This window comes from Pan paniscus, chromosome 5 (genome assembly GCF_029289425.2).
Source record: "Pan paniscus chromosome 5, NHGRI_mPanPan1-v2.0_pri, whole genome shotgun sequence".
Taxonomy (NCBI): domain Eukaryota; kingdom Metazoa; phylum Chordata; class Mammalia; order Primates; family Hominidae; genus Pan; species Pan paniscus.
This window is the reverse complement of record NC_073254.2, coordinates 50,597,980-50,623,292: the sequence shown is the minus strand read 5'-3', so window position 1 is coordinate 50,623,292 and position 25,313 is coordinate 50,597,980. Positions and strand designations below refer to the sequence as shown.

Sequence of the window (25,313 nt, the reverse complement as noted above, 5' to 3'; positions counted from 1 at the left end):
ATATATGTGTGTGTATATGTGTGTGTGTATTTATATGTGTGTATTTGTGTGTGTGTGTATACAGTGATCCCTCGGTATCCACAGGGGATTGGTTCCGGAAAGCTCCATGGATACCAAAATCTGAGGATGCTCAAGTTTCTTACATAAAATGGTGTGAGATTTGCATATAATCTATGCACATCCTCCTGTATACTTTATTTTTTATTGTATGTACTTATTTTTTGAGACAGGTTCTCAGTTTGTCACCCAGGCTGGAATGCAGTGGTGTGATCACAGCTCACTGCAGCCTTAACCTCTGGGACTTAAGCAATTCTCCCAGCTCAGCCTCCTGAGTAGCTGGGACCACAAGCATGCACCACTACACCTGGCTAATGTTATTTTTTGTAGAAATGGAAGTCTCACTGTGTTGCCCAGGCTAGGCTTCTGTATACTTTAAGTCATTTCTAGATCACTTATAATACCTAATACAATATATAAATGTTATGTAAATAGATGTTATACCGTATTTTTAAATTTTGTATTTTTTTAATTGTTCTATTATTTTTTATTGTTGTTTATTGTTTTGTTTATTGTTTATTTTGTTTATTGTGTTGTTTATTGTTTTATTGTTGTTTATTGTTTATTGTTTTTATTGTTGTTTGGAATATTTTTGATCCCAGTTGGTTGAATCCATGGATGTGGAACCCATAGATATGGAGGGCCAACTATATTTATTATTTAGATCAAGATATATTTCAATATATAAATTTAAAAATCTTTTCTGAAATAAAAGAAGATTGACTCTTCTTTTCAAGTCAAAGAACATACCATGTGCCAGGCAAAATTGATTCAAACGTATCTTCGTAAAACTATTGTACAAGGGATCTTCTCTTGCTACCTGAATAAATAGTGTGAAAAATATGGTTGTTGAAGAGACAAAGTAATAGTATCTGTCAATTCATTTTGATAAATTTCAGTTTTGTAAGAGATTATATATATTTTGTATATATTTTGCATTATTTGTATATATGTATATTTAATATTATATATTTTATATATGTGTGTGTGTTTATATGTATGTGTGTATATATATATTTGACTCTTTATATCCATGGGTTCATCTAATTACCTCTGCTTCTATTTAACATTGTACTGGGCTGTTTTGTAGTGATGTTCAGGGAATACAATCAGGACAGTGCAGTTCTGCTCTGTAGAGGAGTTTCATGGGTGGATGTTGAAGAGCCTCAAGTCACCTTCCCAACCCTCCTACCAATATAGCTTCTCCCTGACTGGTTGAGATGAAGACTTAACCTGAAGATTGGTTTGATGTTACTGGTTTTCTGGTGCCCAGGTTATATGGTTTGGCCGTGTCCCCACCCAAATCTCATCTTGAATTGTAGTTATCATAATCCCCACATGTCGTGGGAAGGACCTGGTGGGAAGTAATTGAATCATGGAAGTGGTTTCTCCCATGCTGTTCTTGTGATAGTGAGTAAGTTCTCATGGGATCTTATGGTTTTATAAGGAGCTTCCCCCTTCACTCAGCTCTCATTCTTCTCCTTCCTGCCACTGTGTGAAGAAGGACATGTTTGCTTCCCCTTCTACCACGATTGTCAGTTTCCTGAGGCCTCCCCAGCCGTGCTGAACTGTGAGTCAATTAAGCCTTTCTCCTTTATAAATTACCCAGTCTCAGGTATGTCTTTATTAGCAGCATAAGAACGGACTAATGCACCAGGGCTCTCTTAGTGTTTGTTCTTCCCCATCACACCCTTCACATCTTTCTCTCTCTGTCCTGTCTTACACACACACACACACACACACACACACACACACACACCCTTTAGCTCATTACTGTAATACTGTGACTTCTGTCCTTCCCCAGTGTTCCTTATTGGACAGAGGAGCTAGGGGATATGAGTTCACAGACCAAACTAAGATATCTGAGTAACACAACCACTTCAAAATAAAAAAATAAAAAAAATCATGGCCAGATGACGGATAACATCAGAAAGAGATGCGTTAGAACAGATGAACCAACAGTTTAGAATAAGCATAATAAATATATTAAAATATGTAAGTGAGGATATTAGCAACATGATAATAATGAAATACATTGTATATGTACAGTTCCAGGTTTCAGGATTTTACTTTTAGCACATTAAATATGGCATTCCATTGTCTTTTGGCCTTCATTATTTCTGATGAGAAGTTAGCTGATTTTTCTACTCATGGTTCCCTGTATATAGTATATGCTGTTTTTCTTGGTCATTTTCCAGATTTTCTGTTTTTTAGTAGGTTGATTATGATATGTTTAAGAGTAGTTTTCTTTGTATTAAGTTGTGTTGAGCTTCTTGGATCTGTAAGCTTATATTTATCATCAAACTTGTGAAATTTTTGGCCATTATTTCTCCAAATAATTTACTTCTCCAAATATTTTTTCTGTCCCATTGTTTATTTCTTCTCCTTCTAGGAAATGAATTTTTTGTATGTTAGATGATTTTATATTGTCCTGTAAGTTACTGAAGCTTTGATTATCTTTTCAAATATTTTCATCTCTGTTCCTCAGATTATTATAAATTTTATTGATTTTTATTCAACTTCACCTTTTCTTATTAAGCCTGTCTAGTGAGATTTTCACTTCAGATATCATGCTTTTTAATTTTAGAATTGCCATTTGGTTCTTTTTTGTAGTTTCTAGTTCTTTGTTGAAATTGCCCATCTGTTCATTCATTATGACTGTGTTTTCAAAGTCCTTGAAAACATATATTATATTTGCTCTGAAATCTTTGACTACTAATTCCAATAGATGAAGTGTTTCAGGATTGGTTCTCATTGACTGCTTTTCTTTTCTTTTTTTCTTTTTTTTTTTTGAGACAGAGTCTCACTCGGTCACCCAGACTGGAGTGCAGTGGCGCCATCTTGGCTCACTGCAGCCTCTGCCTCCCCGGTTCAAGTGATTCTCCTGCCTCAGCCTCCTGAGTAGCTGGAATTACAGGCACGCACCACCTCACCCAGATAATTTTTGTATTTTTAGTAGACATGGGGTTTCACCATGTTGGCCAGGATGGTCTCGATCTCTTGACCTCGTGATCTGCCCGACTTAGCCTGCCAAATGCTGGGATTACAGGCGTGATCCACTGCACCTGGCCAACTGCTTTTCATTGACTATAGATCACATTTCCCTGCTTGTTTTCAAGTTTCGAGTTTTAAAAAAATTGTATTATTCTAGACATTATAGATAATACAATATAGAGAATCTGGATTATGTTACCTTCCTCTGAAGAGCATTTATTTTCAGGCAGCTAACTTGGCAGGCATAAGTTTCCAAATTCTGTGTCCCCTGAGATGAGTGGCAGCTAAACTTTCTGCTCAGTTCTTTCAACTTCCTGTCTTTTACCTTCTGCTTGTTTCTTGCTGGGCTCCTTAAAGTATCCCCTATCCATGCACATCAGGAGTCAGCCAAGGATTTGATCAGATTTTATATGCACTTTTAAGAAGCCTCTGTGGTTTCTTCATTTCTTAGATTTTCTTTCTAAATCCCATTCTCTGACTTGTCAAACCAGTAAGACTAGCCACTTTCTGGCCATCCTGTGCTACCTGTTCTGAAGAGTACCCTCAGGCAAAAGCCTTGTGATCACAAATCTTCCCCGCTGCACTTCCTTCTTCTGGTGGTTTACTCCCCTCTGGTTTCTGCCTGCTTTTGGTCTCTCCAGTGCCTTCCAATAGTTGGGTTTTTTATTATTTCTATAATGATCATAATACAATACAAGCGACTCCACCACTACTAGAAGCAGAACCTCTGACTTTTGATTTAAAACACTCAAGGGAAGATGTTGACTTGTCTGAAATCAAATACAAACATCCAAGGTAGAGATGTGCATTTGCTAGTCATCAGCATATGGATGGTATGGAAAGCCAGGAGAGTAGAAGAGACCATTTAGAGGGGAGCATGAACAGAAAAGGGCAACCAAGGAGAGAGCCATGGGCACTCCACCATTAGGAGATGCATGAGAGGAGTTGCTGGTGGAAGAGACTGAAAAGAAAAAACTGCAGTAAGAGGAAAACTTTGGGGGAATTAAGAAAAAAAACTCTTAGAGATTCAGTTTCTATGTTTGTTAAATTGGAATAATAATTGCTGTGTAATTAGTGCAAAGATTAGATGTGATATATTTAAAGTACCCAGAAGAGTGCACCTAGAAAACATGAAACAAAAGGATAGCTACACTACCCATGATTTATATCTGTTATATTTTATTTCCTTATTTCATGCAAATAGAATGAAGATCCCCTACATGTCTTACCAGGGGATAGGTGGGTGTTAGGATGGAAAAGGGAGAGAGGATCAACAAGGAAGAAGCCAGATGAGAGCGGGAAGGGCCTCCAGGGTGCTCATCCAAAGTGAACTCTGGATTGGTCAGCATCAAAATGGGAGAAGTGAAGCATCTTTCCACCACCCGCAGGACTCCGTGTGTTTGCATGACTGATGAGTTGACTCCCTCTGGCTGTGAGCAGTACCTCCAGATCCTTTCAGGGAAATGGGCTCAATTCACACAAAAGAAAGTAAAGCCTATAAATCAAGTCAAAAGGTAGAGCTCTTTAAAAATTTATTTACTGGCCAGGCACGGTGGCTCACGCCTGTAATCCCAGCACTTTGGGAGGCCAAGGTGGGCAGATCACTTGAGGTCAGGAGTTCGAGACCAGCCTGGCCAATGTGGTGAAACCCTGTCTCTACTAAAATACAAAAATTAGCTGGGCATGGTGGCAGGCATCTGTAATCCCAGCTACTCGGGGGGCTTAGGCAGGAGAATCACTTGAACCTGGGAGGTGGAGGTTGTGGTAAGCTGAGATCGTATCACTATACTCCAGCCTAGGCAACATAGTGAGACCCTGTCTAAAAAAAAAAAAAAAAATTATTTACTAGCCAGGCACAGTGGCTCATGCCTGTAATGCCAGCACTTTGAGAGGCCAAGGCAGGTGGATCACTTGAAATCAGGAGTTCAAGACCAGCCTGGCCAACATGGTGAAACCCCCATCTGCACTAAAAATACAAAATTAGCTGGGCATGGTGGTGGGCGCCTATAATCCCAGCTACTTGGGAAGCTGAGGCAGGAGAATCACTTGAACCACAGAGGCAGAACCCACACCACAGTAAGTTGGTTGAAATGACTAAATTCATAGACAGATAGAAACCATAGTTTTAAGTCTTTGGAATTAACAACAACAAAAAAGATAAAAAGCAAAACTGTCTCAAGAAGATACAGAATGTCTAAACAGGCCTATAACAAGGAGTATGATATAGTCATTTATAAACTTCCCCAAAAGAAAAGCCCAGACCCAGAGGTATCTGTCAGTATCTTTTCCTAGAACATTCCTACTTCCCCAAAGGCAGAGGTTGCAGTGAGCTGAGATTGTGCCACTGTACTCCAGCCTGGGGTTCAAGCAATTCAAGACTCCATCTGAAAAAAAAAAAAATTTATTTACTATTTGTATTAGTCCATTTTCACACTGCTGATGAAGACATACCCGAGACTGGGTAATTTATAAAGAGAAAGAGGTTTAATGGACTCACAATTCCATGTGGCTGAGGAGGCCTCACAATCATGGAAGAAGGCAAAAGGTACTCCTTACATGGTGGCAGGCAAGAGAGAGTGAGAGCCAAGCAAAAGGGGAAACCTCTTATCAAACCATGAAATCCCGTGAGACTTATTCACTACCTCCAGAATCATGGGGGAACCTCCCCCGTGATTCAGTTCTCTCCCACCGGGACCCTCCCACAACACATGGGAATTATGGGAGCTACAATTCAAGATGAGATTTGGGTGGGGACACAGCCAACCCATATCACTATTATTACTTATTTTTATTATGTTATTTATTGGATTATAACCAAGGTATAAAATAAACACCTGTTGGTCCATAGACCTAAATTATTGAGAAAAATAGCCCATACAGAAATATTCCAAATAATTTATCTAGATATTCCCTTCTCAAAGAAGTGGAGTACACTTCCCCTCTTTAAGTATGGGCTGTGCTTAGTGACTTATTTCCAAATATTATAGTGTGGGAAGAAGGGGGAGAAAATCACTTCACAGTGGAGAAGTCCGGCAAACACCACCTTAGCCAGGTGATCAAAGTTAACATCAGCAGTGCTAAGTCATATTGATAGGATATAGCCTTGATATGATGTGATGAGAAGGTTACTTTACTACTGTAGTCTTCCTTCCAAAAACACATTACCTGAGTCCAATCATGAGAAAAACATTAAACGAGTCCCAGCTGAAGGACATTTTACAAAATCCCTGACCAGTACTCCTCAAAACCACCAAGGTCATCGGAAACAAGAAAAATTTGAGAAACTGACGTGGCCAAGAGGAGTTTAAGGACACATCATGACTAAATGAATATGGCATCCTAGATGGGATCCTGGAACAGAAAAAGAACATTAGGTAAAACTTTAGGAAATAAGTTTTACCGTAGAACTTTGGTAAAAACAAAGGAAACTGAATAAAGTATGAACTTTACTTAATAATAATGTATCAGGCCAGGCGCAGTGGCTCACGCCTTAATCCCAGCACTCTGGGAGGCCAAAGTGGGTGGATCACCTGAGGTCAGGAGTTCGAGACCAGCCTGACCAATACGCTGAAACCCCGTCTCTGCTAAAAATACAAAAATTAGCCAGGTGTGTTGGTGTGGGCCTGTAATCCCAGCTACTCGGGAGGCTGAGGCAGGAGAATCACTGGAACCCGGGAGGCAGAGGTTGCAATGAGCTGAGATCACGCCACTGCACCCCAGCCTGGGTGACAGAGTGAGACTCTGTCTCAAGAAAAATAAATAAATAATAATATATCAATATTGGTTCATTAGTTGTGAAAAAAGTGCTGTACTAAGATATTAATAAGAAGGAAGCTGGGTGCAGCATATATGGAAATTCTCTGTGCTCTTCTTGCATCTATTTTATAAATCTAAAATAAAGAAGTTGTTCATTGTATAAGTTTTGTTTGTTTTTTAAAGGATGAGGTCTTGCTGTGTTGCCCAGGCTGGTTTTGAACTCTTGAGCTCAAGTGATCCTTCTGCTTCAGCTTCCCAAGTAGTTGGGAATACAGGCATGCCCCACTGTACCCTTAAAATAAAAAGTGTGTGTGTGTGTGTGTGTGTGTGTGTATAAAATCTTAATACTGTACACAGAGAAGTTCTTTTGAGATCATTTTATTCCTGGTTCTGAAAGAGGCAGCTGAAGTAATGGCTTTACTGTAAAAAAAAAGGATAGGAACAGGCAGGGCTGGTGTGGACAAAGGCAAGCAGACTCCTAGGCAGGCAGAGATGGGTGCCAATTAATTGGGCAGAAACAATGAAAAGGTCTCAGAGAGAAGCAGAGAAACCCATATCCCATCCCACGTATTTTTAAAAATTGATGCCTAGGCCGAACACATCAGAAGTAATCAGTGGACAACACTGGTTTAAAAAAAGAAAGGAGGGAAGGAAGGGAGAGGGGTGAGGGGGGAGAAAGAGAGAGGGAGAGAATTTCCACTTATAAAAATTACTCTTATTTAAAACAGCTTTTTGGAATGTTAGCAAGATTTCACAATGCAGACATCTCAGTTTGAGACAGCTTGATTGATTTCCTGATTTCCAGGAAAACGGAGCTATCATCTTGTTCCTGCTTCGTTGTTTACTGGCATAAATATGCAGTTCTTACAAAATGTGAAATGGCTGCTGAAGAAGTGAAATTTAATTCTTTTTGATATATTGTTCCAAATCCCCTCAAAAATGAAGAAACCAGTGGAGAAACTTTATTCCTTCCTTCCCAAAAATGAATGTGAAGAATTGTGGAAGATTTTGTTCCTTTGGGAGTTTGTACATGAACTAAAGGCTCTGAACCAGTCTGTTGGGCCCCAGAGTCAGATGGGAATAAGCACAGTTCACCTCCATACTTGCGTGTTATACCTACACAGCCCAACCAAAAACTGGAGGGCAGCAGCCGTGTTTTGTAGGTCCCATATTCCCAAGAGTATTAACATCATCCACAAGTGTTTTTGAGTACCCACTGATACAACCACAACAATAGTAAAAATAGCTAATATTTACTGTGCACTCTGTATGCACTTTACCCTCACTAGTTCTATGAGCTGAGCTCTTCCAAGATTCCATCTTGGAGAAGAAAAATAAGGCTCAGAGGAGGAAAATACCCTGCTCCAAAATGCATGGTGTGACAAGCAGGCTTACATGCCCAGTTATTTGGTTAAACAGTCTAGATGTTGCTGCAAAGAAATTTTGTAGATGGAATTAGCATTTACAATCAGTTGGTTGTAGCAGATTACCCTCCCTACTGAGGGTGGACCTCAACCAATCAGGAAAAGGCCTTAAGAGCAAAGCTGAGGTTTCTAGAAGGAATTCTGACTCAAGACTACAACATAGAGATCTTGCCTGAGTTTCCAGCCTGCCTGGCCTGCTCTATGAATTTCAGATTCAAGATTGCAACATCAACTCTTACCTGAATTGCTAGCCAGCTGGTCTGTCCTACAAACTTCAGACTTGCTAATCCCCAGCAATCTTGTCAGCCAATTCCTAAAAATAAATAAGGATAGATAGATAAATAGATAGATAGATAATAGATAGATGATAGATACAGATATAGATGACAGATGATAGATACAGATATAGATAGATGATAGATATAGATTATAGATATACATGATATGTTGCGGGAAGTCAGGGACCCCAAACAGGGACCGGCTGAAACCATGGCAGAAGAACGTGGATTGTGAAGATTTTATGGACATTTATTAGTTCCCCAAATTAATACTTTTGTAATTTCTTATGCCTGTCTTTACTGCAATCTCTAAACATAAATTGTAAAGATTTCATGGACACTTATCACTTCCCCAGTCAATACCCTTGTGATTTCCTATGCCTGTCTTTACTTTAATCTCTTAATCCTGTCAGCCGAGGAGGATGTATGTTGCCTCAGGACTATGTGATAATTGCATTAACTGCACAAATTGTACAGCATGTGTGTTTGAGCAATATGAAATGTGGGCACCCTGAAAAAAGAACAGGATAACAGCAATTGTTCAGGGAATAAGAGAGATAACCTTAAACTCTGACCGCCGGTGAGCCGCGCAGAACAGAGCCATATTTCTCTTCTTTCAAAAGCAAATGGGAGAAATATTGCTGAATTCTTTTTCTCAGCATGGAATATCCCTGAGAAAGAGAATGCGCACCTAGGGGTAGGTCTCTGAACTGGCCCCCCCGGGGCATACCTGTCTCTTATGGTCGAGATTGTAGAGGTGAAATAAACTCCAGTCTCCCATAGCGCTCCCAGGCTTATTAGGAAGAGGAAATTCCCGCCTAATAAATTTTGGTCAGACCGGTTGATCTCAAAACCCTGTCTCCTGATAAGATGTTATCAATGACAATGGTGCCCGAAACTTTATTAGCAATTTTAATTTCGCCTACATCCTGTGGTCCTGTGATCTCGCCCTGCCTCCACTTGCCTTGTGATATTCTATTACCCTGTTAAGTACCTGATGTCTGTCACCCACACCTATTCACACACTCCCTCCCCTTTTGAAAGTCCCTAATAAAAACTTGCTGGTTTTTGTGGCTTGTGGGGCATCACGGATCCTACCAACATGTGCTGTCTCCACCGGATGCCCAGCTTTAAAGTTTCTCTCTTTTGTACTCTGTCCCTTTATTTCTCCAGCCAGCCGATGCTTAGGAAAATAGAAAAGAACCTATGTGATTTTCGGGGCAGGTCCCCCAAAAATGATAGATACAGATATAGATAGATGATATATATAGATGATATAGATATAGGTGGATATAGATAGATGATAGAGATTTTTGCAAGTTCTGCATATATCCTGTTGGTTCTGTTTCTCTGGAGAACCCTGACTAATACGCATGGCTAATAAGTGGCAAAGCCAGGATGCAACCCCGGGTGTTTTTGAATGCAAAACTGAGGCTCTTAACTCCACACTCTGCAGACCTTGCCCGAAAGGCTACTAGGGTTGTAATACAAGCAAGAGCTGCTGTAACACAGCTGTGTTCCTACTGTGGGAACTAACACAGCCAGGCGGGGTATGGTACCTGGTGCTGTAAGCAAGAGGGGTCTATTTTTGGCTTTTGAGCAAGGGGATGAAATGTCTCAGCAGCATTAAGGAAGAAGGATCTGGCAGCAGAAAAGATAAGAAAAGGAAGAGCCTAGAGGGAGGAAATCATTGTGTATTATTAATCTTATAATAGAACAGGTGCAAAGGGGCCTAGAGTGGCCAACACAGAATAGCTGGGAGGAGCATTATCACAGAGGGGCCCCGAGATGTGGGATGAACAGGGAAACAAGGCAGAGGCAGGGAGGGGCCAGCAAGGTGGCCCTGCTAAATGGCCAAGAGATAGAGGGCATCGTGGGCCAGAGTGGGGGAGTCTGATGGGAGAGCTGGTCTAGGGAGGTTAGTTTAGGAAGGTTAAGTGGGAAGAGATGTGGTGGCCCAGTGGGAGGATTCCACAGAAAGCCTCCGGAGTCAGATCCAGGCTCTAGAGAGAGGACCAGGCTGGAGGGCCAGTACGGCTGGGAAGAAAGGGAAGCCACAGGCTAAGGACTTTGCTCTGTGAGCTAAGTCAAAGGCAGGAGGAAGCTGGCCCAGTGACCAGACTGGGGAGATAGAGCTGGAAGGCACTGGGGGGGTGGGAGACAGTCACACCACTGAGGAAGAGGGGCTCCCTGTAGAAGGGGGTGGCAGGCATGGTGGAGAGGCATGGGACCCAGGACAGCAAGATTTGTTGATCAGAGACTGCTGTAGAACATGACAGAGTCCTTGTGGAAGAAGGGTAGATGGTGAAGGCAGGTGTCAGGGTGTTTGCTAGGGAGTCGTGGTGAGAAAACAGAGGTGACACACACAGACTCCTCTTTGAAGACAGTTTGTCAAGAAGGTAAAGAACCCAGGTGGGAATAAGGTAGTAGACCCACTGAGGAGGGATTTAACATGGACACAAGGTGAGTGGGAAAAACTGCTACTGAGAAGGAGGAAGTGGAGATGTCAGGAAGATGGGGTAATCGAGGAGGGAAGAGGATGTGGTAGAGAAAATAATAAAAATAACAGTTAATGCTTGGCAAGCACTTCCTTTGTGCCAGGTACTGTTCTGAGTACATTCCTTATCTTTATTTCTTTAGTGTTACTGTCCTCATTTTACAGATGAAGAAACTGAGGCCCCAGATCACAGGGCTGGTGAGAAGAACGTGATATCTCCAGAGCTAACACTTAACTACTATAGTGTACCACACAAGGAGAGAGCAGCATTAGAGAGGGGTGCCACTTCCTCTGATGGAGGATAAAAAAGAAAGATTGCCAGCCTGGGCAACATAGTGAGACCCTGTCTCTACAAAAAATAAAAATAAAAAAATTAGCTAGGTGTGGTGGCATGTGCCTGTAGTCCTAGCTACTTGGGAGGCTGAGGTGGGAGGATTGCTTGAGCCCAAGAGTTTGAGGTTGCAGTGGGCTATGATTGTGCCACTGCACTCCAGCCTGGGCAACAGAGCGAGACCCTGTGTCTAAAAAAGAAACAAATAAGATAAAAGGAAAGGCTGAACTAAACTCAGATTTCTAAAGGCAATGCCCTATCCTGCCGGGCTGGAGGAAATCCAACTGCAGCCTTTACTGTGGTTCTTCCTGGGAACTTTACAAAACTTCTGCCATCTTACGGACCCCACAATCTGGAGAAAGCCCCCGTGCATATGAGTCTGTATTGAAACCACTGAGATGCTGTGCCAGTTAAGAATGTATGGGCCATACATACAAGAAACCTGCCTGATAGCGGCTTAAGCTAAAAAGTGATTTAGTTATTTCACACAGCAAGAGGTCTAGAGGCAGGCAGTCCTCAGAGTGGTTTCATAGTTCCCTGATGTATCCAAGCATTTAGGAACTTTCCATCCTTCCATTCCATCGTCCTCAGTGTATGGGCCTTTTACCCTAGGCTTGCTACCTCATAGTCACACCATGGCTGCCAGAGCTGCAGAGCTCACAAAACCATCTTCAGGGCAGGTAGCAGGTGCAGACCACCTGTATCTTCTTCCCAGACTTCTCCCAAGTTCTCTTGGGCAGGACTGAGTCCTAAATCGATCCCTAGCAAAGGGAAAATCAGCACATTTGGTTTAGGGCTTTCATGGGTCACCTTCTGGAGCTGGGGGAAAGGCCACCTTCCCGAGCAAGCTGCATCTAGAATAAAATGTGAGTTCTTTAAGGAAGATGGGAGAATGGCTGTTGGGTGGGTAACCAACACGTCTGTCTCAGAAGACCACTGACCCAGTCCACAGGGCTCTTTGGGGTCCATGGTCTGCTGCCCCAGGCCACACTCCGGACACAGAAATTTCAGCCAAAACCCCGAGCCCTGGGCTTAGGGTCCAGCCTTCCCGGGCACACCCAGCAGCTCCTTCCTGGGCTTTGCCAGGGTGTTGTGGGGAGCTGGCACCGTCCCAAATGAATATGGGGACTCACGGGCTTCAAACTCCTTCTGGTCAGGAGAAACCTCCTATCTATCTAAGCCACAGTGCTTCCCAACCACACTTCCCTCTCTCATCCCCCACCTTGTCCCATCCCAGGGTCCTGGCCAAATATTCTCAATAGTGAGACCTTTGGGAACACAGAGAGGAATGTATTGTGGCAGCTCCTTCTCTTGGCCAGTTAGTTAACACAAACTTGTCCCAAGGTGTGGCTACCTTTGTGCCTATGGTGGCCGGGGGCTCAGGGGCAGTAACACAGGGAGCAAAAAACACAAATTCATCTCCATAGTGCCCGTGCCACACTGGCAGCAGGAAGAATGGTGCCGTGGTAAATTGGAGACCTGAGCCCTGGCCCTACTCTGGGCCTAAGTGTCTTCATCAGTAAAATTGTTTAGAGGGACCACAGTAGGGCAGGAATGGAGGAGTTCCACCCATTCTGCAAACTAGATATAGAGGCCTCCACCAATTCCCTAACACAGGGTTCCCCAACCCCCAGGCAGGGGGCCGATACCTGTCTGTGGCCTGTTAGTTAGGAACGAGCTGCATAGCTGGAGGTGAGCCGCAGGTGAGTATTACAGCCTGAGCTCTGCCTCCTGCCAGATCAGTGGCGGCACAAGATTCTCATAGGAGCACGAACCCTATTGTGAACTGCACATGCAAGGGATCCAGGTTGCACGTTCCTTATGAGAATCTAATGCCTGATGATCTGAAGTGGAACAGTTTCACCCAAAACCATTCCCCACCACCTTTCCATCCATGTAAAAGTTGTCTTCCACAAAACCAGTCCCTGGAGCTAAAAATGTTGGGGACTGCTGCCCTAGCAAAATGCCCCAGTCAGGTCCATTTCTACCCAGATGGTGAGGTTGGGCGGTCCAGAGGAGCGGGCCCTGATGAGTGTGTGGGCGTCCAGGTGCAGTGCTGGAAGTTTCCAGCCTGGCTCCATGATCATAGAGGGTGGGGCTGGGGGGTTTGTTAGGAATTGACAGAGGATACCTAAAGCCTCATTTCAGTAGCTAGAACAGCCTCATTCCAATAGCTCATAACTGGGGTCCACAAACTATAGAATTCAGGGGTCTGTGCACTTGGATTGGAATAGAATACAACTTTATTTTCAGTCATTTCTATTTCCTTGGTTATGAACAAAGGTAGCAAAGTGCAGTTGTATCAGCAGTGCCAATAGAAATTACAGAGTTTTTCATATCCCTTTACAGTTTGCCACAGGTATCTTAAAATATTGTTTACACTCATCTCTACTTCAGTTTACCATTGTTTAATAGGCCTACCCTCGATCCTTTTATTCAATATGTTAATAAACCTATACACATAGTATCACGTTATACATTTTAAAAATATTTTGACAACTGTATATAAATATAACTAGCTTACTTTGTAATCCTACATATTTTATGTGTATGAAAATATTATTCTGAAATTAGCCAGGCATGGTGGTACATGCCTATAGTCCCAGCTACTTGGGAGGCTGAGGTGGGAGGATCACCTGAACCCAGGGAGGTCGAGGCTACAGTGAGCTGTGATTGCACCACTGCACTCCAGCCTGGGCAATGGAGTGAGACCCCATCTCAAAAGAAAAGAAAAGAAAATATGATTTTGAGAAGCGATCCATGGCACAAAAAATGGCCAAGAGCCCCTGACTGAGAGGGGCCCTGTTGACACTCACATGCCACCCGCCCAGAGTGAGGGCAGCTGCCCAGCTGAGCAGGGACCCCGCAGGAGGAACCAGAGCAGGAGAATCCCTGGCACCACCCTTGCTCCAGTACACACCCATGGGTGCTCAATGAAGAAGTGAGGACAACTTGCTGCCATCTTCAGTTTGATGGAATGGCCTTAGGCCTCTGCTGCCGATTGTGAAATCACCGGCCTCTTACCTAAAAGCTCAGGAGGATTTAGGGGGAATGCAGATAGAGCACCTGAGTTCACTGTGTAATGAAGGAAGGGGAGCCTCCCAGCATTAGATCTTAGGGAATTGTTCAAATTTAAGGAAGCAAAAGCCAAGAGTTGGGAGGAGAGGCAGGGAGATATTCCTTCCTCCTCAGCTGTAGCTATAGCATTGCTTGGGGCCATGGAAAAACAGTTTTCCACACCCTAGCAGACAGCAAAAGCTATTTCAATGTGCCAAGTGAAAGTTGAGCCATGCCCTCATCCAAACTAGCCCCCAGCCTCACGCAGGCAGCTCCGGGCACCCGTGCACACTGGGTTCACCCTTACGGAGCTGTTCCTCCATCAGGCAGCTCTGGGCACCGGTGCACACTGGGCTTGCCCTTATGGGGGCTGTTCCTCCATTTCTGTCTCCCCTTGTGCTGCCCCTCACTGGGGGCAGCGCCACCCCAATCCACGCCAGGCAAGCCCTGCCCTGGGACACCGCTGCTGTCTGTTTTCATGGATGACTCAGGCCCCAGCAAAGATACTCTTTGTTCCTCAAAAGAGGGAATGGAGGGTACACTTGCTCTTAGGAAATGTCCCCCACCTTGCAGTCTGGCTTCCTGATCTCTCTCTGTTAAGATCTTTTAAGCCACCCCATCAGCCACAGAACGAAGCGCATCCACCAAGAATACCTGAGCCCACATCTCCCCCTCCCTCGCCCCGCCAGCTCCTCTGCCCCCCGACAGCAGGAGAATGGACTTGTTTCCTATTACACAGGCCATGTGCCCACTGGGCAAGACCCAAACCCGTGGAACCCCCACTCCCTCTACTCCCCACCCCCTCCACCCCCCACCTTGCACTGCTGAGCACCTCCACTGCCTTTTGAAGAAACTTCACAGATTTGAGAAAACTCTGTGGGAGGGGCTGAGGTTTAATTCTGGAGTGGGGATGGCCTAGGAGGACACCAGAGGATGAAGCGGGGGGTGGGGTCTGGGAGTCTGAAATAATAGAGATTTTCAGGAGAGCAGCTCAAAGGTACAGCCCAGGGCCGCCCACTTCTGCTTCCTGCTGGGCTCTCTGCCACCTTCCATATGACATTGGCCTGGTCGGGGCAAAGAAGTGACCGACAGGCCCCTGGGACATCTTTCACTCATTATTCATTCACGCACAGGTATTTGCTCACAGTGGGCAACAGGAAGGGGAGGCCAAACCACACACTAAATGCTGCCCACAGAGGGCCTGCAGCCCAGGGGGGATGATAGAGAACAGCTGCCTGGAGGGAGGCCTAAGGTAGAGCCTTGAAGGCCAAGGAGAATGGAGAGGAGAATGGAGGGCCTTTCACGCACGGGCACTAAAAGAAGGCCAAGCCTACTTGGGGAGAGGCAATATCGGGACCTGTGCACTGGGCTGCACTGGGCAAAAAAGGCTAAGTGTGTCATGCTGTTGGGAGAAAATGGGTCCTGCGGTTAAGTACATCTGGGAAGTTCTGGATTAAATGAGAACGGATCTCTTTACTGCAGGACTTTTCAAGACCTTTAACCTGTGAATGCAGAATGAACCTTACGGTGGATCCCAGGACTGGTGTCCCACACTGACATAAGGACTAGCTAGGGGAGGCAGTGGGAGCTGATGAGATTAGAGAGAACACAAGGGGTTTTGAATGCCAGGCCAAGAAGGAAGGCTGGACTTTTTCCTTGGGGCAGTGAGAATTCTCAGGAGGCTTAGAGGGATGTAGACTCAGGGAACCTGGGGCAGTTTAGTAACCAGCGAGGCCAGGGCTGTGGCAAGACTAGCCAGTCCCAGTCAAGGACTCCCCAACTCCTTGACAGCAGGGCCATTCTGTGGGAGAGAAAACAGAGACCATGGACACAGTCAGCAGTAAGGGTCTCAGACTGGCGTGAAGAGGGAAGGCTGGGCAACCCTTGAATCCAAGCTGGGCACAGTGCTCAAGCCTACTTGGGTTCCAATCTGACTCCACCACTTCCTAGCTGTGGGTGTCTGACCCAATGTCTCTGTGACCTCAGGGTATTTGTTTTTTTTGTTTTTTTGAGATGGAGTCTCACTCTGTCACCCAGGCTGGAGTGCAATGGTGTGATCTCAGCTCACTGCAACCTCCACCTCCCAGGTTCAAGCAATTCTGCCTCAGCCTCCCGAGTAGTTTGGGATTACAGGCATGCACCACCAAGCCCAGCTAATTTTTGTATTTTTAGTAGAGATGGGGTTTCACCATGTTGGCCAGGCTGGTCTTGAACTCCTGACCTCAAGTGATCCGCCCACCTCAGCCTCCCAAGGTGCTGGGATTACAGGCGTGAGCTACTGCGACCGGCCTGTGGTTTATTTTTTAGAGCAGTTTTAGTTTGGCAGAAAGTATAGAGGTTCCCACCTACTTCCTCTCCTTCTCTCTCCTCAGTTTTCTTGATGAGTAACATCTTGCATTAGTGTGGCACAATTGTTACAATTTATGAACCAATACTGATACATTATTATTAACTGAAGTCCATAGTTTACTTGAGGGTTCACTCTGTGTTATCCAGTCCTACAGATGGTAACAAATGCACAATATGTATCCACCATTACAGTATTATACAGAAGAGTTTCAAGGCCTTAAAAATGCTGTCTGGGCCTGCAGGGTGGCTCATGCCTATAATCCCAGCACTTTGGGAGGCCAAAGTGGGAGGATCACTTGAGTCCAGAAGTTCAAGATCAGCCTGGGCAACATAGAGAAACCCCGCCTATACAAAAAAGAAAAAAATGTTTTAATTAGCCACCTGTAGTCCTGGTGCACCTGGGTGGCACAGACCTGTAGTCCCAGCTACTTAGGAGGCTGAGGTGGGAGGATGGCTTGAGCCCAGGAGGCTGAGGTTGCAGTAAGCTGTAATAGTGCCACTGAACTCCAGCCTGGGTGACAGAGCCAGACCCTGTCTCAAACAAACAAACAAAAAAAAGCTTTCTGAGCCTCAGTTTTAACACCTGTAAGATGAGTGTGAAGCTCCATCTGAATCCCCCCAGTCTCCTCCTATAGGTTTTTGATTTAGGCCTCCCAACAAATCAAGTATGACTGAAATCCACTGAATGTCTCGAACTATGGTCTGATATCCATCAGAATCACTAGGCTTGGGTCAGGGCAAGAGGTCCTCATTCAAATGCACATTCTAAGGTCTCAACTCCAGACCTGCTGAGTCACAAGCCCTGGGGTGGGGCCCAGGAATCTGCATTTTAACAAGTCCCCTGGTGCACAAGGAAATTTGAGACCCACTGTGCCCGACAACTTGTGCACATGGAAATTTGTTCTGCCACAGTTTCTCAGATAAAAACAGAGAGGTTCTAGCCACTGTCAGGTCAAAGCTCTGGAGAGCTGTGCCATCTCCCAAAGGGAGCAGAACGGTTTGCCATCAAGCCAGGCAAGAGCCCATTTCTGCCTGTGCAGCTCGCAGTCTCCGAGCCTGCTGTTGTTTCATATCTTGATTGCTTATCACTCACCCAAAATAACCTGAATGAAATCGCACCAGCTGCAGCTCTCTCTGCAACTCCCTTAATTTAGCAGCCAAACACATTGGGTTCCTTCACAGAGCACAAGGCCTCAGCACGGGGCCCAGGAAGGGGCCCCTCCCTCCCAGCTGTCTGTAGTGAGTTGAATCATTTCCCCCTGGAATTCATGTCCACCTGGAACCTGAGAATGTGACTTTATTTGGAACTAGAGTATTTGCAGGTGTAATTAATAAGGATCAAGATAAGATCACACAGGATTAGGGTGGGCCCTAAATCCAATGACTGTTGTTAAAAGAGGAGAGAACAGAAGAGACAGAGACTGGAGTGATGCAGCAATAAGCCGGGGAATGCCACGGACTGCCGACTGCCACCACAAGCTAAAAAGAGCCAAGGAAGGATTCTTCCCCAGAGCCTTCAAAGGGACCACAGCCCTGCCAACACCTCCATCCCAGATTTCCAGCCTCCAGAACTGTAAGGGAATCAAGTTCTGCTGTTTCAATCCACCAGGTTTGTGGTAATTCGTTAGAGCATCTCTAGGAAACCAATGCAGCATCACTGCCATAGGCCCCCGGCCTGGCTCAGCGCCCACTCAGCCCCACTCTGGCGGGAAGGAAAGGGCCCCACCTGCAGGCGATTCTCCAGATGGGCAGTTTAACGTGGCCTGTTAGGATCAGAGCTAGTTTCTCCCAACCGACATCTTTGAATTCTGCATCTACTAGGCCCATTTCCCACATAAGGAGAAGGACCCTTCTGTCCTCTGCTTGAAAGGCTGTATTCCAAGAAGGGCTGAGTTTGGTAGTGACAAATAAATACTGGTCCTTGGGCAGTGTCTGGCCAGCGGTGCCATGCAAGATGAGTCCCTACAGCTTCATGCCACTCCGGCGCCGTGAGTCCTTCCGGGCAATGGGGCTGAAGTTCACAATCTCCTTGTAGATGTGCTCTGAGAAAGGCAGCATGGTTTAAGGTGCGTAAAGAGGTGCTGTGGCGAGAAAGTCCACCCCCCTTCAGAGACAGCATGGAGAGCGAAGTCAGCTCAAGGAGAAAGCAGCACCCAGGAGACAATGCCCACCAAGAAGGAGGTGGCAGGTAGGGCTGGCAGAGGCCAGGCACAAAGATGGAGGAAGCAAGGAAGAGAGGCTGCAGGCGGAGACGAGGAAGCCCGAGGCCCCAGCTCTTACGCTTCCATTCATCCACTGTGAGTTTCTCGTGTTCTAAGGAATCATCAAACGGCTGCTGGGCCTCCGTCTCTTCCTCAGGGTCCCGGAAGGGTTCAAAGAAGGGATGGGTGAGGGCCTGCGCAGCCGTCAGGCGCTTGTCCACGTCTAGCTCCAGCATCTTCTCCAGCAGGTCCGCAGCTGCAGGGGCAGAGCCATGAGCCTCACACCGGGGGCTGGGAGAGCCCGCCCTCTGGGATACGCTGAGAGGCCCCTGGGGAGCGGGCTCTGAGACTCACCCTGGGGGCTGGCCCGTGGGAACAGCTGAGTGAAATCCTTCCTGGGGGTCTGTGGCAGGGACTGGATGTAGGATTTGGCCTGGAAGACAGAAAAGCATCAAACCCCTTAGGGCTCTGGCCTCAGCGTGTAGAGCAGGGATTTCAGAAAAGCCTCAGAGCAGGGCTGAAAGTTCAGGTCAGGGTCCACGGTGCCTGCCAGGGTAGGAGGATGCTGTGGGAAGGTGCTGGTGAGCCTTCTTCCACAAAGGCCTGCAGCCCACTGGGCCCACGTCAGGCAAGTGCACAGCCCAGGTCCCATTTACCACCCACCGCTTTGTCGTTCAGCTTCTGCACAAACTCCGTGCCAGGCACCCCGGTCACTTTCAGGATCTGGGTCAGCTGGTCCAGGTCTTGGTGGCAGGTTAAGGCTTAGCCTTGCTCTCCTGGTGGGTCTGAGACTGCCCTTCCCGCGACCCCACCATCACTTCACCCGGGCACCATGGCAACTGATCATCCAGGCTCCAGCCCTGCCTAACCACCTCCTGCTCTCAGGAGGAGGCTTATTCTTCAGGGCTCAGGGCTCTGGAGAGCTTTCCAACATGCCAGGCTGAGGGGGGTCCCTACCCGACAAATGCATGTGGACTTCTCAGCCTTCATCCCAGTGACTCTTTTCTGTTTCCTCGTCTTCTCACCAAAGGCCTGCCCTGCACACACAGGTACTCAGTTAATGTGTGCCGTGCCAAAATGTATTTTCCACATAGTGGTAGAATTTTTCATCATTTTGCTTATCTACATTTTTTTTTTTTTTTTTGAGACAGGGTCTCACTCTGTCACTCAGGCTGGAGTACAGTGGCACAGTCTTGGCTCACTGCAACCTCCACCTCCTGGGCTCAAGCGATTTTCCTGCCTCAGCCTCCCGAGTAGTTGGGATTACAGGCGTGAACCACACCCGGCTAATTTTTGTATTTTTTGGTAGAGATGGGGTTTGACCACGTTGGCCAGGCTGGTCTCGAACTCCTAATCTCAGGTGATCTGCCTGCCGTGGCCTCCCAAAGTGCTGGGATTATAGGTGTGAGCCACCATGCCCACCCAACATTTTGTTTTTTTGGTTTTTTTTTTGAGTTAGGGTCTCCCTCTGTCACCCAGGCTGGGGTAGAGTGGCACAATCATAGCTCACTGCAGCCTCAACCTCCCAGGCTCAACCCTCCCACCTCAGCCTCTCAAGTAGCTGGGATTTTTCTTTTTCTTTTTTTTTTTGAGACAGAGTCTTGCTCTGTCACCCAGGCTGGAGTGCAGTGGCGCGATCTCGGCTCACTGCAAGCTCCACCTCCTGGGTTCACGCCATTCTCCTGCCTCAGCCTCCCGAGTAGCTGGGACTACAGGCGCCCGCCACCACGCCCGGCTAATTTTTTGTATTTTTAGTAGATACGGGGTTTCCCCTTGTTAGCCAGGATGGTCTTGATCTCCTGACCTCATGATCTGCCCGCCTCAGCCTCCCAGAGTGCTGGGATTACAGACATGAGCCACCACGCCAGGCCCATGTCTGCCTAATTTTAAAAAATTTTTTAGAGATGGGGTCTCACTATGTTGCCACATCTGGTCTCAAACTCCTGGGCTCAAACGATCCTTCCACCTCAGCCTCCCAAAGTGCTGGGATTACAGGCGTGAACCACTGCGTCCAGCCTTATCTGCATTTACAAATTATTCTACAGGGAGTATGTATCACTCTCACATTAAGAAAGAAAAGACAGTTATTTAAATAAAGTGTCTGTTGAAGGAAGGAATCCCTAGATGGAGTTTGGCTTTTCCAGCAAAGGATACAATCTTTCCCCTTGAACAGAGTTTTCCCTGTCAGCATCTCTGCCATGATACAGCCCACAGACCAGATGTCCACTGCAGAGGGAGGGAGAGTGTCACCTGGACGGTGTGACTGGGGCCCAGCAGTCAGTGACCAGATGGCCCCAGGACCGCCCTCTCAGGCATTGACCACTGACCTGTCTGGTTGTAGTGCATCCAGCTGAGGATCACCTCGGGGGCTCGGTACCAGCGGGTCACCACGTAGCCAGTCATCTCGGCATCTGCATGTCGCGCCAGCCCAAAATCCAGAATCTATGGCACGGGATAAATAGAAAAGGAACTTGCTGAGGGGAGGAGGCTCTGGGAGCGGCTTCCAGGGGCTTCCCGGGGGAGGGCCCATCCCGCCTCTGGGCTGAGCCTGCAGCCCACTCACCTTCAGTTCACAGTCCTCATTCACAGCCAGGTTGCCTGGCTTCAGGTCCTGGGGGGAGGACAGAGAATGCATGCTAGGCTGAGGCAGAGATGGAGCTTGTCCTAGCTCCACCATCACCCAGGGGTGTGACCTCAGCCAGGCCCCTTCCGGGCCTCAGTTTCCTCGTGTAAAATGAGGGTTGGACTAGGTGTTCTCTCAGGGCCCATCCAGCTCTAAAATGTTCCTGATTCTTGAAGCCTGAAACACTCAGCTCAGGGCTCACTTTGTCTGCAGCAATTCCCCATGAAGTCCCCTGGGACACAGTGACTTTTGAGCAGGCCTTCCTGGGCCGTGGCTGGGTGTGAAAACTCCACATTCTGTGCTCCTGGGCAGTGTCCTCTCCCTCCACCTTTCCCACTCCTTGATTGCCAGAGAACCCCATACCCAGGGATGGGACAGGGGCCTCTGAGGACCATGGCAGAGAAAGCACTCACCCTGTGCACGACCCCAGCCGAGTGGATGTACTATGTGGGAGAGAGAGAAGGGTGAGTCCATGGCCCAGCTTCCACACCAGGCACTTCAGGCTGGCTGACCTGTAACAGTGCACTCCCTCCAGCCTCCCCAAACCTCAGGTCTCGACAGCAAGGCGTCCCCTCCAGCCTCCAAGTCCCCACCCACCTTAAGGCCTTTGAGCATCTGATACACCAGGTACTGGATCTTCTCCTCACTGAACTCCATCCCCATGATCTTCTGCAGATCCGTCTGCATGAAGGGCATCACCAGGTAGCTGGAAGGCATGAGGGCTTCTTGAAACAGTGCCGGGTCCCACCCAGCCCCAGGTCAGAGCTCAGAGGAGGGACCTCAGGGCAGAACAGGGGTCATAGAGACACCCTCCAGTGTGCAAAAACCAACTCCACCTCAGCCAGCCAGATCACCACACGGACCTCTGGGCTCCTGGCTCCCAGTCCCCCTGTGGCGGGCCGCCCAGCTGGCAGAGCTCAGAGTAAGCGCTGCAGTTGGAGCGTGCTCAGGAAAGCCACGTGGAACTGTGTTCCCGCTCTTCAAAGGTACTCTCTCCTTGCCCTCCTCCACACCCCAGGGAAAGCCACAGCTAGGAGTTAGAAACATCTGCCAGTATTTCCTTCGGCTTCTGTCCAAATATTTGATCCCTCAGAGGGTCATGCCCAGCTGAGATGGCTCCACAAACAAACAATATGTCTACCTTTCCAAGAAGGAAACAATACAACAGTTTCCAGGAGGGTGGAAGAGGGAGATGGGGAGGCTCCTGCAGCCTCTTAGGGGATTGCGCAACAGGATAAGGCCAGCAAAATGTAACTGTTACAGTAAAAGCAAAGACCAGGACAAAGACAAAAAATAATAAAAATTATAAAATAGGCCGGGGGCATACCTCCAATCCCAGTGCTTTGGGAGATGGAGGCTGGACGATCGCTTGAGGCGAAGAGTTTAAGACCAGCCTGAGCAACATAGAGACCCATCTTTCTTTCTTCCTTTCTTTTTTTCTTTGAGATGGAGTCTTGCTCTGTCGCCCAGGCTAGAGTGCAGTGGCGTGATCTTGGCTCACTGCAACCTCCACCTCCCAGGTTCAAGCGATTTTCCTGCCTCAGCTTCCCTGAGTAGCTACAACTACAGGTGCACGCCAGAACGCCCAGCTAATTTTTGTATTCTTAGTAGAGACGGGGTTTTGCCATGTTGGCCAGGCTGGTCTCGAACTCCTGACCTCAGGTGATCTGCCTGCCTCGGCTTCCCAAAGTGCTGGGATTACAAGCGTGAGCCACCATGCCCGGCCTGGACCCCACCTTTCAGAAAAAAAAAAAAAAAAAATTAGCCAGGTGTGGTGGCATGCACCTTTAGTCTTAGCTATTCAAGAGGCTGAGGTGGGAGGATCACTTGAGGCCAGGAATTCAAGATCAGGATGAGTAACATAGTGAGACCCCATATGTATAAAAATTAAAACAAAAAGTTGGACATGGTGGCATGCATCTGTAGTGCCACCTACTTGGGGGGCTGAGGCGGGAGGATGGCTTGAGCCTAGGAGTTGGAGGCTGCAGTGAACTGTGTTTGTGCCACTGCACTCCAGTCTGGGCAACCCAGCCCTATCTCTAGAATATAATAAATTTAAAACTTTTTTAAAATAAATGTTACCTTAAACAATTATAAAATAGGTTGTGTTTTTTGTTGTTGTTGTTTTTTTGAAAGGACATGCTGGAGGCATCTCCAGGAGACTCTGGATTTTGGCAGCCCTCTCCTGCCTGACCACACACCTCCCTTGGGGGCCTCTCCATGCCCAGTCCCCTCCTGTGTCTTTCCCCTCCACTCAGGCATTGGTTCTTTCATCTTGGCGACATGCTTCCTGAAGCCTCTCTGTGCCAGAACCGCATTCCCTTGACTTTGCTTCTTCAACTGACCACCCCTTCTCCCTCTCTCACCACCAAACTTCTAGAAAGGGCGGTCCACACTCCTGGATCCCACTGCCTTAACTCCCAGTCCTGAGTTAACCTGGTTTCTGCTTCCCTCCTACTGCCAGACCGCTCAGCTCAAGGTCACCAGTGAACACCCGACAAACACACCATGACTCCCTTTTCTTCTGATCTAACCTTTCACCAAATCTGAAACTCCCTCTCAATTCTTTGCTGACTCTCCTCTGCCTCCTATCAGGCCCTCTCAGCTTCTTCCATCTGCTCATCCTCTTGGATCTTCTCTTTCATGTTGATATCTGAATCAATACTATCTTACCACATTCTACAATTATCTGTTCCCGGGTGTCAGCTATAACCCATCGGTGATTATTCCAGCGCAAATCCACATCCCTAGCCCAGACCTTCGTCTCCTGAGGTTCATATTTATTTGCAACTGTGATTAAACATTGGAATGTTCACAGGTTCTTTAAAAGTAAAGTGTCCAAAATGGAGTTCGTTATCTTTCCCCCAAGATATGTTCTTCCTCTACCGTGTATTTCAAGCAGGAACCTGCCCATTCCCCCACCTCTGCCACCTCACTCAGCTACTGCACCCCAACAGATGGAACATTGTGTCAGCCCTGCCTTCCAAATGGGGCCTCAAGTCTGCTCTTGGCATCCCATCACCTCTGCTTTAGATCCCTACTTTAGATCACTAACACTGACCTCCAGGCTCTCCCCCTCTGCCTCCGAGCTGCTTCCTACTCCTTTCTTGCTGCTGCCAGTGTGCATCCCCCAAATCCCATCTGAACATATCACCTCCCTGCTCAAAGTCCCCAGGTCTTGAGGCTGCCTGTAGGGTCAGTCCAGATTCAGCTTGACCAAGCCAGCTGCTGGCCTCCACGCGCCACACTGACTTCTCCATCTTGTCCAAATAGTCCAGTCTCATTCAGACACTGCACAGGCAAAGCTATACATTTTGCAGCTAAGTATTCTGGTTCTCTGCCATTCTGTCAAACACCCCCATCAGCCAGAGGCAGCCAAGGCTTCTTAATCCTTGCTTCATGCTAGAAAGAGCTCCAAGGTCCAGATTCACATCTGTGTCCCCAGGAAAGTTGAGTTGGTGCTAACCCTGTGAGGACTGGCAGATGTGTCTTCAATGGTGTTAAAGCTGGGTAAAAAGCAAAGCAGCTGTGCAGACTGCCCCCTGCCAGGCAAGCACCCCACAAAGTCCTTCCTGCCTGCCTTTGGCTAAAAGCATCTTTCCAGAGAGAATCACACTTGACAGGCAAAGGCACAGGACTGCCAGGGAAGGAGGCTCTCCCTGCCACACCCAGAATAGAAACCCTAGACCCTCCCCCACCTTGCTCCCCAGCGGCATGTAAGGCCTGCAAATGCCCCAGAACCCAGT

The 25,313-nt window shown here is 47.0% G+C and overlaps 2 protein-coding genes across 11 annotated transcripts in view; one reads left to right on the top strand and one right to left on the bottom strand.

Moving 5' to 3' along the window:
- LOC134730495 (basic proline-rich protein-like) overlaps positions 1-25,313 on the top strand; it is an 82,384-nt gene that overhangs the window by 38,984 nt on the left and 18,087 nt on the right. The gene's annotated exons all lie outside the window — the stretch shown is intronic.
- MAPK13 (mitogen-activated protein kinase 13) overlaps positions 4,257-25,313 on the bottom strand; it is a 29,595-nt gene continuing 8,538 nt past the window's right edge. For 2 of the 10 annotated variants that reach the window (XM_034961951.3, XM_034961956.3), the window contains exons 4-11: positions 22,165-22,273; positions 21,981-22,010; positions 21,508-21,555; positions 21,272-21,386; positions 21,099-21,170; positions 19,608-19,687; positions 19,299-19,377; positions 13,558-19,200 (exon numbers count right to left, since the gene is read on the bottom strand). In XM_034961951.3, the coding sequence (XP_034817842.3) occupies positions 18,497-19,200; positions 19,299-19,377; positions 19,608-19,687; positions 21,099-21,170; positions 21,272-21,386; positions 21,508-21,555; positions 21,981-22,010; positions 22,165-22,273 (1,237 nt within the window). In that variant the 3' untranslated portion in view covers positions 13,558-18,496. Of the gene's footprint in view, positions 5,436-7,466; positions 8,545-13,557; positions 19,201-19,298; positions 19,378-19,607; positions 19,688-19,901; positions 19,982-21,098; positions 21,171-21,271; positions 21,387-21,507; positions 21,556-21,980; positions 22,011-22,164; positions 22,274-25,313 lie in introns of those variants that run through there. The other 8 variants (XR_004671957.3, XR_008625605.2, XM_034961953.3 and 5 more) reach the window with 8 other exon arrangements.